At 43.2% G+C, this 21,279-nt stretch overlaps 1 protein-coding gene across 1 annotated transcript in view; it reads left to right on the plus strand.

Annotated features, from left to right (window-relative positions):
* The window catches only part of LOC129845852 (exportin-T), a 115,868-nt gene that overhangs the window by 36,504 nt on the left and 58,085 nt on the right, over positions 1-21,279 (plus strand). Inside the window, exon 8 of the mRNA XM_055913778.1 lies at positions 2,002-2,238. Coding sequence (XP_055769753.1) covers positions 2,002-2,238 — 237 coding nt within the window. The remainder of the gene's footprint in view (positions 1-2,001; positions 2,239-21,279) is intronic.

Consider the following 21,279-nt stretch of genomic DNA (forward strand, 5'->3'; position numbering starts at 1 on the left):
ATCGTTCCCCAAAAACGTCAGAGACAGCTGCTCTTCACATATGTGGCTCTGTATATGGCCCCCAACCATAATCTGGAAATATATTAAATTCAGACTATACATGGATACATAGCACTACCTAGGTGGAACTTGTAAGTCCTCCAAAAAGAGCCAAAAAAACCGGATAAAAATCTGTTTTTATAATATGTACCGGTTCATGAGGGTTGCCTAATCACACACATGACATTTTAGAAAGATGTGACCTTTTTAACCCTTTGAAACAGCCCCTATGACCCCAATTCAAGGCACTTCCGGTTGTCACAGGAAGCTGAAAATAAACATATATCCTCATTGGGGTAGGCTTTTACAGAATCCTGAGTTTCAAGTCTGCACGTTAAGAACTGACTGATTTACAGCGTTCGCCACAATAACATCTGCTAACCATGTGTCTTTATATACGGTATGTTATACCATATATGGCATCTTGCCTATGCCGCTCGGTCATTACTCATCCATATATTTATATGTATATATTCTATTCCATCCCTTTACTTGATTTGTGTGTATTAGGTTGTTCTGGAACGGTTGTTGTTGAATTGCTAGATTACTTGTTAGATATTACTACAATGTGTCCTAAAATGGTTACAAATACAAGACTGTGTGTGTGTGTGTGACAAGAACATTTGATTTGATTTGTTTTGATACCTTGCAGTATGGTATGTTACCACCAGGTGGCTTACAAAAATACCCCCTTCTTAGGACCCTGACAGTTTTGTGTGATTTTCAAACCAGGCATATTAGCATGCTATTTGCAGGCTATTCCAATGGTTTCCCTAGTTGAGACCATGGTTTTGGACCTAACTTGGTCAAAGGTCCTAATATGGAAGGTGTTTATATAAGTTGAGGTCCTAATACGATCTCAAAAACGAGAACACCACATATAACACACACACACACACACCACATATAACACACACACACACACCACATATAACACACACACACACACCACATATAACACACACACACACACCACATATAACACACACACACACACACCACATATAACACACACACACACACACCACATATAACACACACACCACATATAACACACACACCACATATAACACACACACACACACCACATATAACACACACACACACACACCACATATAACACACACACACACACACACCACATATAACACACACACACACACACCACATATAACACACACACACACACCACATATAACACACACACACACACCACATATAACACACACACACCACATATAACACACACACACACACCACATATAACACACACACACACACACCACATATAACACACACACACACACACCACATATAACACACACACACACACACCACATATAACACACACACACACACACCACATATAACACACACACACACACACCACATATAACACACACACACACACACCACATATAACACACACACACACACACCACATATAACACACACACACACACACCACATATAACACACACACACACACACCACATATAACACACACACACACACACCACATATAACACACACACACACACACCACATATAACACACACACACACACCACATATAACACACACACACACACCACATATAACACACACACACACACACACCACATATAACACACACACACACACACACCACATATAACACACACACACACACACACCACATATAACACACACACACACACACCACATATAACACACACACACACACACACCACATATAACACACACACACACACACACCACATATAACACACACACACACACACACCACATATAACACACACACACACACCACATATAACACACACGCTGCTCCATTTCCCACAGTCCAACAAAAGGCCAAAGGCCCCATTTTCCTCCTCACCTCCACTTCCTGAATGGATGTGAATCTATTTCCTGTTTTATACCTGTCTAGTGAAAGTGTTTCCTGTCTTGGCTCCATCAGGAGGAGGATGTGGACTTCTTGGCTAAGTTCTCCAGACTGGTGAATGGGATGGGCCAGTCTCTGGTGCTGAGCTGGACCAAACTGGCCAAGGGGGGCGAGGTGAACGATGCCGCCGAGGCCCTGCGAGCCCTGGAGGCCAAGGTTCCTCTGCTCCTCCAGCTGTTGGTCCACGACGATGATGACATCTCCGCCAACATCGTAGGCTTCTGCTACGACTACCTGAACGTACTCAAACAGGTGAGATACACGCTGCTAGTTGGGAATGTGGCTCCCTATTCTCTATGTGCACTACATTTGACCAGAGGTCTATGGGAATATGGCTCCCTATTCTCTATGTGCACTACATTTGACCAGAGGTCTATGGGAATATGGCTCCCTATTCTCTATGTGTACTACATTTGACCAGAGGTCTATGGGAATATGGCTCCCTATTCTCTATGTGTACTACATTTGACCAGAGGTCTATGGGAATATGGCTCCCTATTCTCTATGTGCACTACATTTGACCAGAGGTCTATGGGAATATGGCTCCCTATTCTCTATGGCACCTTATTCCATCCAGGCCTCTGGTCAAATGTAGTGCACTATGAAGGGAATACTGTCATTTGGGCCACTCTAGATGTATCTTTACTAGACAGGAGACACTCTAGATGTATCTTTACCAGACAGGAGAGGGAGACACTCTAGATGTATCTTTACCAGACAGGAGAGGGAGTCACTCTAGATGTATCTTTACCAGACAGGAGACACTCTAGATGTATCTTTACTAGACAGGAGAGGGAGACACTCTAGATGTATCTTTACCAGACAGGAGAGGGAGACACTCTAGATGTATCTTTACCAGACAGGAGAGGGAGACACTCTAGATGTATCTTTACCAGACAGGAGACACTCTAGATGTATCTTTACTAGACAGGAGAGGGAGACACTCTAGATGTATCTTTACTAGACAGGAGAGGGAGTCACTCTAGATGTATCTTTACCAGACAGGAGAGGGAGACACTCTAGATGTATCTTTACCAGACAGGAGACACTCTAGATGTATCTTTACTAGACAGGAGAGGGAGACACTCTAGATGTATCTTTACCAGACAGGAGACACTCTAGATGTATCTTTACCAGACAGGAGACACTCTAGATGTATCTTTACCAGACAGGAGACACTCTAGATGTATCTTTACCAGACAGGAGAGGGAGACACTCTAGATGTATCTTTACTAGACAGGAGAGGGAGACACTCTAGATGTATCTTTACTAGACAGGAGACACTCTAGATGTATCTTTACTAGACAGGAGACACTCTAGATGTATCTTTACCAGACAGGAGAGGGAGACACTCTAGATGTATCTTTACTAGACAGGAGAGGGAGACACTCTAGATGTATCTTTACTAGACAGGAGACACTCTAGATGTATCTTTACTAGACAGGAGACACTCTAGATGTATCTTTACCAGACAGGAGAGGGAGACACTCTAGATGTATCTTTACTAGACAGGAGAGGGAGACACTCTAGATGTATCTTTACTAGACAGGAGACACTCTAGATGTATCTTTACCAGTCTAGATGTATCTTTACCAGACAGGAGAGGGAGTCACTCTAGATGTATCTTTACTAGACAGGAGAGGGAGACACTCTAGATGTATCTTTACTAGACAGGAGAGGGAGACACTCTAGATGTATCTTTACCAGACAGGAGACACTCTAGATGTATCTTTACCAGACAGGAGAGGGAGACACTCTAGATGTATCTTTACTAGACAGGAGAGGGAGACACTCTAGATGTATCTTTACTAGACAGGAGAGGGAGACACTCTAGATGTATCTTTACCAGACAGGAGACACTCTAGATGTATCTTTACCAGACAGGAGACACTCTAGATGTATCTTTACTAGACAGGAGAGGGAGACACTCTAGATGTATCTTTACTAGACAGGAGAGGGAGACACTCTAGATGTATCTTTACTAGACAGGAGAGGGAGACACTCTAGATGTATCTTTACCAGACAGGAGAGGGAGTCACTCTAGATGTATCTTTACCAGACAGGAGAGGGAGACACTCTAGATGTATCTTTACCAGACAGGAGAGGGAGACACTCTAGATGTATCTTTACTAGACAGGAGACACTCTAGATGTATCTTTACTAGACAGGAGACACTCTAGATGTATCTTTACTAGACAGGAGAGGGAGACACTCTAGATGTATCTTTACTAGACAGGAGAGGGAGACACTCTAGATGTATCTTTACTAGACAGGAGAGGGAGCCACTCTAGATGTATCTTTACTAGACAGGAGAGGGAGACACTCTAGATGTATCTTTACTAGACAGGAGAGGGAGCCACTCTAGATGTGTCTTTACTAGACAGGAGAGGGAGACACTCTAGATGTATCTTTACTAGACAGGAGAGGGAGACACTCTAGATGTATCTTTACTAGACAGGAGACACTCTAGATGTATCTTTACTAGACAGGAGACACTCTAGATGTATCTTTACTAGACAGGAGAGGGAGACACTCTAGATGTATCTTTACTAGACAGGAGAGGGAGACACTCTAGATGTATCTTTACTAGACAGGAGACACTCTAGATGTATCTTTACCAGACAGGAGACACTCTAGATGTATCTTTACTAGACAGGAGAGGGAGACACTCTAGATGTATCTTTACCAGACAGGAGACACTCTAGATGTATCTTTACTAGACAGGAGAGGGAGACACTCTAGATGTATCTTTACTAGACAGGAGAGGGAGACACTCTAGATGTATCTTTACTAGACAGGAGAGGGAGACACTCTAGATGTATCTTTACCAGACAGGAGAGGGAGACACTCTAGATGTATCTTTACTAGACAGGAGACACTCTAGATGTATCTTTACCAGACAGGAGAGGGAGTCACTCTAGATGTATCTTTACTAGACAGGAGACACTCTAGATGTATCTTTACCAGACAGGAGAGGGAGTCACTCTAGATGTATCTTTACTAGACAGGAGAGGGAGTCACTCTAGATGTATCTTTACTAGACAGGAGAGGGAGTCACTCTAGATGTATCTTTACTAGACAGGAGAGGGAGACACTCTAGATGTATCTTTACCAGACAGGAGACACTCTAGATGTATCTTTACTAGACAGGAGAGGGAGACACTCTAGATGTATCTTTACCAGACAGGAGAGGGAGACACTCTAGATGTATCTTTACCAGACAGGAGACACTCTAGATGTATCTTTACCAGACAGGAGACACTCTAGATGTATCTTTACCAGACAGGAGAGGGAGACACTCTAGATGTATCTTTACTAGACAGGAGAGGGAGACACTCTAGATGTATCTTTACCAGACAGGAGAGGGAGACACTCTAGATGTATCTTTACTAGACAGGAGACACTCTAGATGTATCTTTACCAGACAGGAGAGGGAGACACTCTAGATGTATCTTTACCAGACAGGAGACACTCTAGATGTATCTTTACTAGACAGGAGAGGGAGACACTCTAGATGTATCTTTACTAGACAGGAGACACTCTAGATGTATCTTTACCAGACAGGAGAGGGAGACACTCTAGATGTATCTTTACTAGACAGGAGAGGGAGACACTCTAGATGTATCTTTACCAGACAGGAGACACTCTAGATGTATCTTTACCAGACAGGAGACACTCTAGATGTATCTTTACTAGACAGGAGAGGGAGACACTCTAGATGTATCTTTACTAGACAGGATAGGGAGACACTCTAGATGTATCTTTACTAGACAGGAGAGGGAGACACTCTAGATGTATCTTTACCAGACAGGAGAGGGAGACACTCTAGATGTATCTTTACTAGACAGGAGACACTCTAGATGTATCTTTACTAGACAGGAGAGGGAGACACTCTAGATGTATCTTTACCAGACAGGAGACACTCTAGATGTATCTTTACTAGACAGGAGAGGGAGACACTCTAGATGTATCTTTACCAGACAGGAGAGGGAGACACTCTAGATGTATCTTTACTAGACAGGAGAGGGAGACACTCTAGATGTATCTTTACCAGACAGGAGAGGGAGACACTCTAGATGTATCTTTACTAGACAGGAGACACTCTAGATGTATCTTTACCAGACAGGAGACACTCTAGATGTATCTTTACCAGACAGGAGACACTCTAGATGTATCTTTACTAGACAGGAGAGGGAGACACTCTAGATGTATCTTTACTAGACAGGAGACACTCTAGATGTATCTTTACCAGACAGGAGACACTCTAGATGTATCTTTACCAGACAGGAGACACTCTAGATGTATCTTTACTAGACAGGAGAGGGAGACACTCTAGATGTATCTTTACCAGACAGGAGAGGGAGACACTCTAGATGTATCTTTACCAGACAGGAGACACTCTAGATGTATCTTTACCAGACAGGAGACACTCTAGATGTATCTTTACTAGACAGGAGACACTCTAGATGTATCTTTACTAGACAGGAGACACTCTAGATGTATCTTTACTAGACAGGAGACACTCTAGATGTATCTTTACTAGACAGGAGAGGGAGACACTCTAGATGTATCTTTACCAGACAGGAGAGGGAGACACTCTAGATGTATCTTTACCAGACAGGAGAGGGAGACACTCTAGATGTATCTTTACCAGACAGGAGAGGGAGACACTCTAGATGTATCTTTACTAGACAGGAGAGGGAGACACTCTAGATGTATCTTTACTAGACAGGAGACACTCTAGATGTATCTTTACCAGACAGGAGAGGGAGACACTCTAGATGTATCTTTACCAGACAGGAGAGGGAGACACTCTAGATGTATCTTTACCAGACAGGAGACACTCTAGATGTATCTTTACTAGACAGGAGAGGGAGACACTCTAGATGTATCTTTACCAGACAGGAGAGGGAGACACTCTAGATGTATCTTTACTAGACAGGAGACACTCTAGATGTATCTTTACTAGACAGGAGAGGGAGACACTCTAGATGTATCTTTACTAGACAGGAGAGGGAGACACTCTAGATGTATCTTTACCAGACAGGAGACACTCTAGATGTATCTTTACCAGACAGGAGAGGGAGACACTCTAGATGTATCTTTACTAGACAGGAGAGGGAGACACTCTAGATGTATCTTTACCAGACAGGAGAGGGAGACACTCTAGATGTATCTTTACCAGACAGGAGACACTCTAGATGTATCTTTACCAGACAGGAGAGGGAGACACTCTAGATGTATCTTTACCAGACAGGAGAGGGAGACACTCTAGATGTATCTTTACCAGACAGGAGACACTCTAGATGTATCTTTACTAGACAGGAGAGGGAGACACTCTAGATGTATCTTTACCAGACAGGAGAGGGAGACACTCTAGATGTATCTTTACTAGACAGGAGACACTCTAGATGTATCTTTACTAGACAGGAGAGGGAGACACTCTAGATGTATCTTTACTAGACAGGAGAGGGAGACACTCTAGATGTATCTTTACCAGACAGGAGACACTCTAGATGTATCTTTACCAGACAGGAGAGGGAGACACTCTAGATGTATCTTTACTAGACAGGAGAGGGAGACACTCTAGATGTATCTTTACCAGACAGGAGAGGGAGACACTCTAGATGTATCTTTACTAGACAGGAGACACTCTAGATGTATCTTTACCAGACAGGAGACACTCTAGATGTATCTTTACCAGACAGGAGAGGGAGACACTCTAGATGTATCTTTACTAGACAGGAGAGGGAGACACTCTAGATGTATCTTTACTAGACAGGAGAGGGAGACACTCTAGATGTATCTTTACTAGACAGGAGAGGGAGACACTCTAGATGTATCTTTACTAGACAGGAGAGGGAGACACTCTAGATGTATCTTTACCAGACAGGAGAGGGAGACACTCTAGATGTATCTTTACTAGACAGGAGACACTCTAGATGTATCTTTACTAGACAGGAGAGGGAGACACTCTAGATGTATCTTTACTAGACAGGAGAGGGAGACACTCTAGATGTATCTTTACTAGACAGGAGAGGGAGACACTCTAGATGTATCTTTACCAGACAGGAGAGGGAGACACTCTAGATGTATCTTTACCAGACAGGAGAGGGAGACACTCTAGATGTATCTTTACTAGACAGGAGAGGGAGACACTCTAGATGTATCTTTACCAGACAGGAGACACTCTAGATGTATCTTTACTAGACAGGAGAGGGAGACACTCTAGATGTATCTTTACCAGACAGGAGAGGGAGACACTCTAGATGTATCTTTACCAGACAGGAGACACTCTAGATGTATCTTTACCAGACAGGAGAGGGAGACACTCTAGATGTATCTTTACTAGACAGGAGAGGGAGACACTCTAGATGTATCTTTACTAGACAGGAGACACTCTAGATGTATCTTTACCAGACAGGAGACACTCTAGATGTATCTTTACCAGACAGGAGACACTCTAGATGTATCTTTACTAGACAGGAGAGGGAGACACTCTAGATGTATCTTTACCAGACAGGAGACACTCTAGATGTGTCTTTACCAGACAGGAGAGGGAGACACTCTAGATGTATCTTTACCAGACAGTAGAGGGAGACACTCTAGATGTATCTTTACTAGACAGGAGAGGGAGACACTCTAGATGTATCTTTACTAGACAGGAGACACTCTAGATGTATCTTTACCAGACAGGAGACACTCTAGATGTATCTTTACCAGACAGGAGAGGGAGACACTCTAGATGTATCTTTACTAGACAGGAGAGGGAGACACTCTAGATGTATCTTTACTAGACAGGAGAGGGAGACACTCTAGATGTATCTTTACTAGACAGGAGACACTCTAGATGTATCTTTACCAGTCTAGATGTATCTTTACCAGACAGGAGAGGGAGTCACTCTAGATGTATCTTTACTAGACAGGAGAGGGAGACACTCTAGATGTATCTTTACCAGACAGGAGACACTCTAGATGTATCTTTACCAGACAGGAGAGGGAGTCACTCTAGATGTATCTTTACCAGACAGGAGAGGGAGACACTCTAGATGTATCTTTACTAGACAGGAGAGGGAGACACTCTAGATGTATCTTTACTAGACAGGAGAGGGAGACACTCTAGATGTATCTTTACTAGACAGGAGACACTCTAGATGTATCTTTACCAGTCTAGATGTATCTTTACCAGACAGGAGAGGGAGACACTCTAGATGTATCTTTACTAGACAGGAGAGGGAGACACTCTAGATGTATCTTTACCAGACAGGAGACACTCTAGATGTATCTTTACTAGACAGGAGAGGGAGACACTCTAGATGTATCTTTACCAGACAGGAGAGGGAGACACTCTAGATGTATCTTTACCAGACAGGAGAGGGAGTCACTCTAGATGTATCTTTACTAGACAGGAGAGGGAGACACTCTAGATGTATCTTTACTAGACAGGAGACACTCTAGATGTATCTTTACCAGACAGGAGACACTCTAGATGTATCTTTACTAGACAGGAGAGGGAGACACTCTAGATGTATCTTTACTAGACAGGAGAGGGAGACACTCTAGATGTATCTTTACTAGACAGGAGAGGGAGACACTCTAGATGTATCTTTACTAGACAGGAGAGGGAGACACTCTAGATGTATCTTTACTAGACAGGAGAGGGAGACACTCTAGATGTATCTTTACCAGACAGGAGAGGGAGACACTCTAGATGTATCTTTACCAGACAGGAGAGGGAGACACTCTAGATGTATCTTTACTAGACAGGAGAGGGAGACACTCTAGATGTATCTTTACTAGACAGGAGACACTCTAGATGTATCTTTACCAGACAGGAGAGGGAGACACTCTAGATGTATCTTTACCAGACAGGAGAGGGAGACACTCTAGATGTATCTTTACTAGACAGGAGAGGGAGACACTCTAGATGTATCTTTACCAGACAGGAGACACTCTAGATGTATCTTTACCAGACAGGAGAGGGAGACACTCTAGATGTATCTTTACCAGACAGGAGAGGGAGACACTCTAGATGTATCTTTACTAGACAGGAGACACTCTAGATGTATCTTTACTAGACAGGAGAGGGAGACACTCTAGATGTATCTTTACCAGACAGGAGACACTCTAGATGTATCTTTACTAGACAGGAGACACTCTAGATGTATCTTTACTAGACAGGAGAGGGAGACACTCTAGATGTATCTTTACTAGACAGGAGAGGGAGACACTCTAGATGTATCTTTACTAGACAGGAGACACTCTAGATGTATCTTTACTAGACAGGAGAGGGAGACACTCTAGATGTATCTTTACTAGACAGGAGAGGGAGACACTCTAGATGTATCTTTACCAGACAGGAGAGGGAGACACTCTAGATGTATCTTTACTAGACAGGAGACACTCTAGATGTATCTTTACTAGACAGGAGAGGGAGACACTCTAGATGTATCTTTACCAGACAGGAGACACTCTAGATGTATCTTTACCAGACAGGAGAGGGAGACACTCTAGATGTATCTTTACCAGACAGGAGAGGGAGACACTCTAGATGTATCTTTACCAGACAGGAGAGGGAGACACTCTAGATGTATCTTTACTAGACAGGAGACACTCTAGATGTATCTTTACTAGACAGGAGAGGGAGACACTCTAGATGTATCTTTACCAGACAGGAGACACTCTAGATGTATCTTTACTAGACAGGAGACACTCTAGATGTATCTTTACTAGACAGGAGAGGGAGACACTCTAGATGTATCTTTACCAGACAGGAGAGGGAGACACTCTAGATGTATCTTTACTAGACAGGAGAGGGAGACACTCTAGATGTATCTTTACTAGACAGGAGAGGGAGACACTCTAGATGTATCTTTACCAGACAGGAGAGGGAGACACTCTAGATGTATCTTTACTAGACAGGAGAGGGAGACACTCTAGATGTATCTTTACCAGACAGGAGACACTCTAGATGTATCTTTACCAGACAGGAGCCACTCTAGATGTATCTTTACCAGACAGGAGAGGGAGACACTCTAGATGTATCTTTACCAGACAGGAGAGGGAGACACTCTAGATGTATCTTTACCAGACAGGAGAGGGAGACACTCTAGATGTATCTTTACTAGACAGGAGAGGGAGACACTCTAGATGTATCTTTACCAGACAGGAGAGGGAGACACTCTAGATGTATCTTTACTAGACAGGAGAGGGAGACACTCTAGATGTATCTTTACCAGACAGGAGAGGGAGACACTCTAGATGTATCTTTACTAGACAGGAGAGGGAGACACTCTAGATGTATCTTTACTAGACAGGAGACACTCTAGATGTATCTTTACCAGACAGGAGAGGGAGACACTCTAGATGTATCTTTACCAGACAGGAGAGGGAGACACTCTAGATGTATCTTTACCAGACAGGAGAGGGAGACACTCTAGATGTATCTTTACTAGACAGGAGAGGGAGACACTCTAGATGTATCTTTACCAGACAGGAGAGGGAGACACTCTAGATGTATCTTTACTAGACAGGAGAGGGAGACACTCTAGATGTATCTTTACTAGACAGGAGACACTCTAGATGTATCTTTACCAGTCTAGATGTATCTTTACCAGACAGGAGAGGGAGACACTCTAGATGTATCTTTACCAGACAGGAGACACTCTAGATGTATCTTTACTAGACAGGAGAGGGAGACACTCTAGATGTATCTTTACTAGACAGGAGACACTCTAGATGTATCTTTACCAGACAGGAGACACTCTAGATGTATCTTTACTAGACAGGAGAGGGAGACACTCTAGATGTATCTTTACCAGACAGGAGAGGGAGACACTCTAGATGTATCTTTACCAGACAGGAGAGGGAGACACTCTAGATGTATCTTTACCAGACAGGAGAGGGAGACACTCTAGATGTATCTTTACTAGACAGGAGACACTCTAGATGTATCTTTACCAGACAGGAGACACTCTAGATGTATCTTTACCAGACAGGAGAGGGAGACACTCTAGATGTATCTTTACTAGACAGGAGAGGGAGACACTCTAGATGTATCTTTACTAGACAGGAGAGGGAGACACTCTAGATGTATCTTTACTAGACAGGAGAGGGAGACACTCTAGATGTATCTTTACCAGACAGGAGAGGGAGACACTCTAGATGTATCTTTACTAGACAGGAGAGGGAGACACTCTAGATGTATCTTTACCAGACAGGAGACACTCTAGATGTATCTTTACCAGACAGGAGCCACTCTAGATGTATCTTTACCAGACAGGAGAGGGAGACACTCTAGATGTATCTTTACCAGACAGGAGAGGGAGACACTCTAGATGTATCTTTACCAGACAGGAGAGGGAGACACTCTAGATGTATCTTTACTAGACAGGAGAGGGAGACACTCTAGATGTATCTTTACCAGACAGGAGAGGGAGACACTCTAGATGTATCTTTACCAGACAGGAGAGGGAGACACTCTAGATGTATCTTTACCAGACAGGAGAGGGAGACACTCTAGATGTATCTTTACTAGACAGGAGACACTCTAGATGTATCTTTACCAGACAGGAGACACTCTAGATGTATCTTTACCAGACAGGAGAGGGAGACACTCTAGATGTATCTTTACTAGACAGGAGAGGGAGCCACTCTAGATGTATCTTTACTAGACAGGAGAGGGAGACACTCTAGATGTATCTTTACTAGACAGGAGAGGGAGACACTCTAGATGTATCTTTACTAGACAGGAGAGGGAGACACTCTAGATGTATCTTTACTAGACAGGAGAGGGAGACACTCTAGATGTATCTTTACTAGACAGGAGACACTCTAGATGTATCTTTACCAGTCTAGATGTATCTTTACCAGACAGGAGAGGGAGTCACTCTAGATGTATCTTTACTAGACAGGAGAGGGAGACACTCTAGATGTATCTTTACTAGACAGGAGACACTCTAGATGTATCTTTACTAGACAGGAGAGGGAGACACTCTAGATGTATCTTTACCAGACAGGAGAGGGAGACACTCTAGATGTATCTTTACCAGACAGGAGACACTCTAGATGTATCTTTACCAGACAGGAGACACTCTAGATGTATCTTTACTAGACAGGAGAGGGAGACACTCTAGATGTATCTTTACCAGACAGGAGAGGGAGACACTCTAGATGTATCTTTACCAGACAGTAGAGGGAGACACTCTAGATGTATCTTTACTAGACAGGAGAGGGAGACACTCTAGATGTATCTTTACTAGACAGGAGACACTCTAGATGTATCTTTACCAGACAGGAGACACTCTAGATGTATCTTTACCAGACAGGAGAGGGAGACACTCTAGATGTATCTTTACTAGACAGGAGAGGGAGACACTCTAGATGTATCTTTACTAGACAGGAGAGGGAGACACTCTAGATGTATCTTTACTAGACAGGAGACACTCTAGATGTATCTTTACCAGTCTAGATGTATCTTTACCAGACAGGAGAGGGAGTCACTCTAGATGTATCTTTACTAGACAGGAGAGGGAGACACTCTAGATGTATCTTTACCAGACAGGAGACACTCTAGATGTATCTTTACCAGACAGGAGAGGGAGTCACTCTAGATGTATCTTTACCAGACAGGAGAGGGAGACACTCTAGATGTATCTTTACTAGACAGGAGAGGGAGACACTCTAGATGTATCTTTACTAGACAGGAGAGGGAGACACTCTAGATGTATCTTTACTAGACAGGAGACACTCTAGATGTATCTTTACCAGTCTAGATGTATCTTTACCAGACAGGAGAGGGAGACACTCTAGATGTATCTTTACTAGACAGGAGAGGGAGACACTCTAGATGTATCTTTACCAGACAGGAGACACTCTAGATGTATCTTTACTAGACAGGAGAGGGAGACACTCTAGATGTATCTTTACCAGACAGGAGAGGGAGACACTCTAGATGTATCTTTACCAGACAGGAGAGGGAGTCACTCTAGATGTATCTTTACTAGACAGGAGAGGGAGACACTCTAGATGTATCTTTACTAGACAGGAGACACTCTAGATGTATCTTTACCAGACAGGAGACACTCTAGATGTATCTTTACTAGACAGGAGAGGGAGACACTCTAGATGTATCTTTACTAGACAGGAGAGGGAGACACTCTAGATGTATCTTTACTAGACAGGAGAGGGAGACACTCTAGATGTATCTTTACTAGACAGGAGAGGGAGACACTCTAGATGTATCTTTACTAGACAGGAGAGGGAGACACTCTAGATGTATCTTTACCAGACAGGAGAGGGAGACACTCTAGATGTATCTTTACCAGACAGGAGAGGGAGACACTCTAGATGTATCTTTACTAGACAGGAGAGGGAGACACTCTAGATGTATCTTTACTAGACAGGAGACACTCTAGATGTATCTTTACCAGACAGGAGAGGGAGACACTCTAGATGTATCTTTACCAGACAGGAGAGGGAGACACTCTAGATGTATCTTTACTAGACAGGAGAGGGAGACACTCTAGATGTATCTTTACCAGACAGGAGACACTCTAGATGTATCTTTACCAGACAGGAGAGGGAGACACTCTAGATGTATCTTTACCAGACAGGAGAGGGAGACACTCTAGATGTATCTTTACTAGACAGGAGACACTCTAGATGTATCTTTACTAGACAGGAGAGGGAGACACTCTAGATGTATCTTTACCAGACAGGAGACACTCTAGATGTATCTTTACTAGACAGGAGACACTCTAGATGTATCTTTACTAGACAGGAGAGGGAGACACTCTAGATGTATCTTTACTAGACAGGAGAGGGAGACACTCTAGATGTATCTTTACTAGACAGGAGACACTCTAGATGTATCTTTACTAGACAGGAGAGGGAGACACTCTAGATGTATCTTTACTAGACAGGAGAGGGAGACACTCTAGATGTATCTTTACCAGACAGGAGAGGGAGACACTCTAGATGTATCTTTACTAGACAGGAGACACTCTATATGTATCTTTACTAGACAGGAGAGGGAGACACTCTAGATGTATCTTTACCAGACAGGAGACACTCTAGATGTATCTTTACCAGACAGGAGAGGGAGACACTCTAGATGTATCTTTACCAGACAGGAGAGGGAGACACTCTAGATGTATCTTTACCAGACAGGAGAGGGAGACACTCTAGATGTATCTTTACTAGACAGGAGACACTCTAGATGTATCTTTACTAGACAGGAGAGGGAGACACTCTAGATGTATCTTTACCAGACAGGAGACACTCTAGATGTATCTTTACTAGACAGGAGACACTCTAGATGTATCTTTACTAGACAGGAGAGGGAGACACTCTAGATGTATCTTTACCAGACAGGAGAGGGAGACACTCTAGATGTATCTTTACTAGACAGGAGAGGGAGACACTCTAGATGTATCTTTACTAGACAGGAGAGGGAGACACTCTAGATGTATCTTTACCAGACAGGAGAGGGAGACACTCTAGATGTATCTTTACTAGACAGGAGAGGGAGACACTCTAGATGTATCTTTACCAGACAGGAGACACTCTAGATGTATCTTTACCAGACAGGAGCCACTCTAGATGTATCTTTACCAGACAGGAGAGGGAGACACTCTAGATGTATCTTTACCAGACAGGAGAGGGAGACACTCTAGATGTATCTTTACCAGACAGGAGAGGGAGACACTCTAGATGTATCTTTACCAGACAGGAGAGGGAGACACTCTAGATGTATCTTTACCAGACAGGAGACACTCTAGATGTATCTTTACCAGACAGGAGACACTCTAGATGTATCTTTACCAGACAGGAGACACTCTAGATGTATCTTTACTAGACAGGAGAGGGAGACACTCTAGATGTATCTTTACCAGACAGGAGAGGGAGACACTCTAGATGTATCTTTACCAGACAGTAGAGGGAGACACTCTAGATGTATCTTTACTAGACAGGAGAGGGAGACACTCTAGATGTATCTTTACTAGACAGGAGACACTCTAGATGTATCTTTACCAGACAGGAGACACTCTAGATGTATCTTTACCAGACAGGAGAGGGAGACACTCTAGATGTATCTTTACCAGACAGGAGAGGGAGACACTCTAGATGTATCTTTACCAGACAGGAGAGGGAGACACTCTAGATGTATCTTTACTAGACAGGAGAGGGAGACACTCTAGATGTATCTTTACCAGACAGGAGACACTCTAGATGTATCTTTACCAGACAGGAGAGGGAGACACTCTAGATGTATCTTTACCAGACAGGAGAGGGAGACACTCTAGATGTATCTTTACTAGACAGGAGACACTCTAGATGTATCTTTACTAGACAGGAGAGGGAGACACTCTAGATGTATCTTTACCAGACAGGAGACACTCTAGATGTATCTTTACTAGACAGGAGACACTCTAGATGTATCTTTACTAGACAGGAGAGGGAGACACTCTAGATGTATCTTTACTAGACAGGAGAGGGAGACACTCTAGATGTATCTTTACTAGACAGGAGACACTCTAGATGTATCTTTACTAGACAGGAGAGGGAGACACTCTAGATGTATCTTTACTAGACAGGAGAGGGAGACACTCTAGATGTATCTTTACCAGACAGGAGAGGGAGACACTCTAGATGTATCTTTACTAGACAGGAGACACTCTATATGTATCTTTACTAGACAGGAGAGGGAGACACTCTAGATGTATCTTTACCAGACAGGAGACACTCTAGATGTATCTTTACCAGACAGGAGAGGGAGACACTCTAGATGTATCTTTACCAGACAGGAGAGGGAGACACTCTAGATGTATCTTTACCAGACAGGAGAGGGAGACACTCTAGATGTATCTTTACTAGACAGGAGACACTCTAGATGTATCTTTACTAGACAGGAGAGGGAGACACTCTAGATGTATCTTTACCAGACAGGAGACACTCTAGATGTATCTTTACTAGACAGGAGACACTCTAGATGTATCTTTACTAGACAGGAGAGGGAGACACTCTAGATGTATCTTTACCAGACAGGAGAGGGAGACACTCTAGATGTATCTTTACTAGACAGGAGAGGGAGACACTCTAGATGTATCTTTACTAGACAGGAGAGGGAGACACTCTAGATGTATCTTTACCAGACAGGAGAGGGAGACACTCTAGATGTATCTTTACTAGACAGGAGAGGGAGACACTCTAGATGTATCTTTACCAGACAGGAGACACTCTAGATGTATCTTTACCAGACAGGAGCCACTCTAGATGTATCTTTACCAGACAGGAGAGGGAGACACTCTAGATGTATCTTTACCAGACAGGAGAGGGAGACACTCTAGATGTATCTTTACCAGACAGGAGAGGGAGACACTCTAGATGTATCTTTACCAGACAGGAGAGGGAGACACTCTAGATGTATCTTTACCAGACAGGAGACACTCTAGATGTATCTTTACCAGACAGGAGACACTCTAGATGTATCTTTACCAGACAGGAGACACTCTAGATGTATCTTTACTAGACAGGAGAGGGAGACACTCTAGATGTATCTTTACCAGACAGGAGAGGGAGACACTCTAGATGTATCTTTACCAGACAGTAGAGGGAGACACTCTAGATGTATCTTTACTAGACAGGAGAGGGAGACACTCTAGATGTATCTTTACTAGACAGGAGACACTCTAGATGTATCTTTACCAGACAGGAGACACTCTAGATGTATCTTTACCAGACAGGAGAGGGAGACACTCTAGATGTATCTTTACTAGACAGGAGAGGGAGACACTCTAGATGTATCTTTACTAGACAGGAGAGGGAGACACTCTAGATGTATCTTTACTAGACAGGAGACACTCTAGATGTATCTTTACCAGTCTAGATGTATCTTTACCAGACAGGAGAGGGAGTCACTCTAGATGTATCTTTACTAGACAGGAGAGGGAGACACTCTAGATGTATCTTTACCAGACAGGAGACACTCTAGATGTATCTTTACCAGACAGGAGAGGGAGTCACTCTAGATGTATCTTTACCAGACAGGAGAGGGAGACACTCTAGATGTATCTTTACTAGACAGGAGAGGGAGACACTCTAGATGTATCTTTACTAGACAGGAGAGGGAGACACTCTAGATGTATCTTTACTAGACAGGAGACACTCTAGATGTATCTTTACCAGTCTAGATGTATCTTTACCAGACAGGAGAGGGAGACACTCTAGATGTATCTTTACTAGACAGGAGAGGGAGACACTCTAGATGTATCTTTACCAGACAGGAGACACTCTAGATGTATCTTTACTAGACAGGAGAGGGAGACACTCTAGATGTATCTTTACCAGACAGGAGAGGGAGACACTCTAGATGTATCTTTACCAGACAGGAGAGGGAGTCACTCTAGATGTATCTTTACTAGACAGGAGAGGGAGACACTCTAGATGTATCTTTACTAGACAGGAGACACTCTAGATGTATCTTTACCAGACAGGAGACACTCTAGATGTATCTTTACTAGACAGGAGAGGGAGACACTCTAGATGTATCTTTACTAGACAGGAGAGGGAGACACTCTAGATGTATCTTTACTAGACAGGAGAGGGAGACACTCTAGATGTATCTTTACTAGACAGGAGAGGGAGACACTCTAGATGTATCTTTACTAGACAGGAGAGGGAGACACTCTAGATGTATCTTTACCAGACAGGAGAGGGAGACACTCTAGATGTATCTTTACCAGACAGGAGAGGGAGACACTCTAGATGTATCTTTACTAGACAGGAGAGGGAGACACTCTAGATGTATCTTTACTAGACAGGAGACACTCTAGATGTATCTTTACCAGACAGGAGAGGGAGACACTCTAGATGTATCTTTACCAGACAGGAGAGGGAGACACTCTAGATGTATCTTTACTAGACAGGAGAGGGAGACACTCTAGATGTATCTTTACCAGACAGGAGACACTCTAGATGTATCTTTACCAGACAGGAGAGGGAGACACTCTAGATGTATCTTTACCAGACAGGAGAGGGAGACACTCTAGATGTATCTTTACTAGACAGGAGACACTCTAGATGTATCTTTACTAGACAGGAGAGGGAGACACTCTAGATGTATCTTTACCAGACAGGAGACACTCTAGATGTATCTTTACTAGACAGGAGACACTCTAGATGTATCTTTACTAGACAGGAGAGGGAGACACTCTAGATGTATCTTTACTAGACAGGAGAGGGAGACACTCTAGATGTATCTTTACTAGACAGGAGACACTCTAGATGTATCTTTACTAGACAGGAGAGGGAGACACTCTAGATGTATCTTTACTAGACAGGAGAGGGAGACACTCTAGATGTATCTTTACCAGACAGGAGAGGGAGACACTCTAGATGTATCTTTACTAGACAGGAGACACTCTATATGTATCTTTACTAGACAGGAGAGGGAGACACTCTAGATGTATCTTTACCAGACAGGAGACACTCTAGATGTATCTTTACCAGACAGGAGAGGGAGACACTCTAGATGTATCTTTACCAGACAGGAGAGGGAGACACTCTAGATGTATCTTTACCAGACAGGAGAGGGAGACACTCTAGATGTATCTTTACTAGACAGGAGACACTCTAGATGTATCTTTACTAGACAGGAGAGGGAGACACTCTAGATGTATCTTTACCAGACAGGAGACACTCTAGATGTATCTTTACTAGACAGGAGACACTCTAGATGTATCTTTACTAGACAGGAGAGGGAGACACTCTAGATGTATCTTTACCAGACAGGAGAGGGAGACACTCTAGATGTATCTTTACTAGACAGGAGAGGGAGACACTCTAGATGTATCTTTACTAGACAGGAGAGGGAGACACTCTAGATGTATCTTTACCAGACAGGAGAGGGAGACACTCTAGATGTATCTTTACTAGACAGGAGAGGGAGACACTCTAGATGTATCTTTACCAGACAGGAGACACTCTAGATGTATCTTTACCAGACAGGAGCCACTCTAGATGTATCTTTACCAGACAGGAGAGGGAGACACTCTAGATGTATCTTTACCAGACAGGAGAGGGAGACACTCTAGATGTATCTTTACCAGACAGGAGAGGGAGACACTCTAGATGTATCTTTACCAGACAGGAGAGGGAGACACTCTAGATGTATCTTTACCAGACAGGAGAGGGAGACACTCTAGATGTATCTTTACTAGACAGGAGAGGGAGACACTCTAGATGTATCTTTACCAGACAGGAGAGGGAGACACTCTAGATGTATCTTTACTAGACAGGAGAGGGAGACACTCTAGATGTATCTTTACTAGACAGGAGACACTCTAGATGTATCTTTACCAGACAGGAGAGGGAGACACTCTAGATGTATCTTTACCAGACAGGAGAGGGAGACACTCTAGATGTATCTTTACCAGACAGGAGAGGGAGACACTCTAGATGTATCTTTACTAGACAGGAGAGGGAGACACTCTAGATGTATCTTTACCAGACAGGAGAGGGAGACACTCTAGATGTATCTTTACTAGACAGGAGAGGGAGACACTCTAGATGTATCTTTACTAGACAGGAGACACTCTAGATGTATCTTTACCAGTCTAGATGTATCTTTACCAGACAGGAGAGGGAGACACTCTAGATGTATCTTTACCAGACAGGAGACACTCTAGATGTATCTTTACTAGACAGGAGAGGGAGACACTCTAGATGTATCTTTACTAGACAGGAGACACTCTAGATGTATCTTTACCAGACAGGAGACACTCTAGATGTATCTTTACTAGACAGGAGAGGGAGACACTCTAGATGTATCTTTACCAGACAGGAGAGGGAGACACTCTAGATGTATCTTTACCAGACAGGAGAGGGAGACACTCTAGATGTATCTTTACCAGACAGGAGAGGGAGACACTCTAGATGTATCTTTACTAGACAGGAGACACTCTAGATGTATCTTTACCAGACAGGAGACACTCTAGATGTATCTTTACCAGACAGGAGAGGGAGACACTCTAGATGTATCTTTACTAGACAGGAGAGGGAGACACTCTAGATGTATCTTTACTAGACAGGAGAGGGAGACACTCTAGATGTATCTTTACTAGACAGGAGAGGGAGACACTCTAGATGTATCTTTACCAGACAGGAGAGGGAGACACTCTAGATGTATCTTTACTAGACAGGAGAGGGAGACACTCTAGATGTATCTTTACCAGACAGGAGACACTCTAGATGTATCTTTACCAGACAGGAGCCACTCTAGATGTATCTTTA

Source organism: Salvelinus fontinalis, unplaced genomic scaffold (assembly GCF_029448725.1).
Source record: "Salvelinus fontinalis isolate EN_2023a unplaced genomic scaffold, ASM2944872v1 scaffold_0385, whole genome shotgun sequence".
In the NCBI taxonomy this organism is placed as follows: Eukaryota; Metazoa; Chordata; class Actinopteri; order Salmoniformes; family Salmonidae; genus Salvelinus; species Salvelinus fontinalis.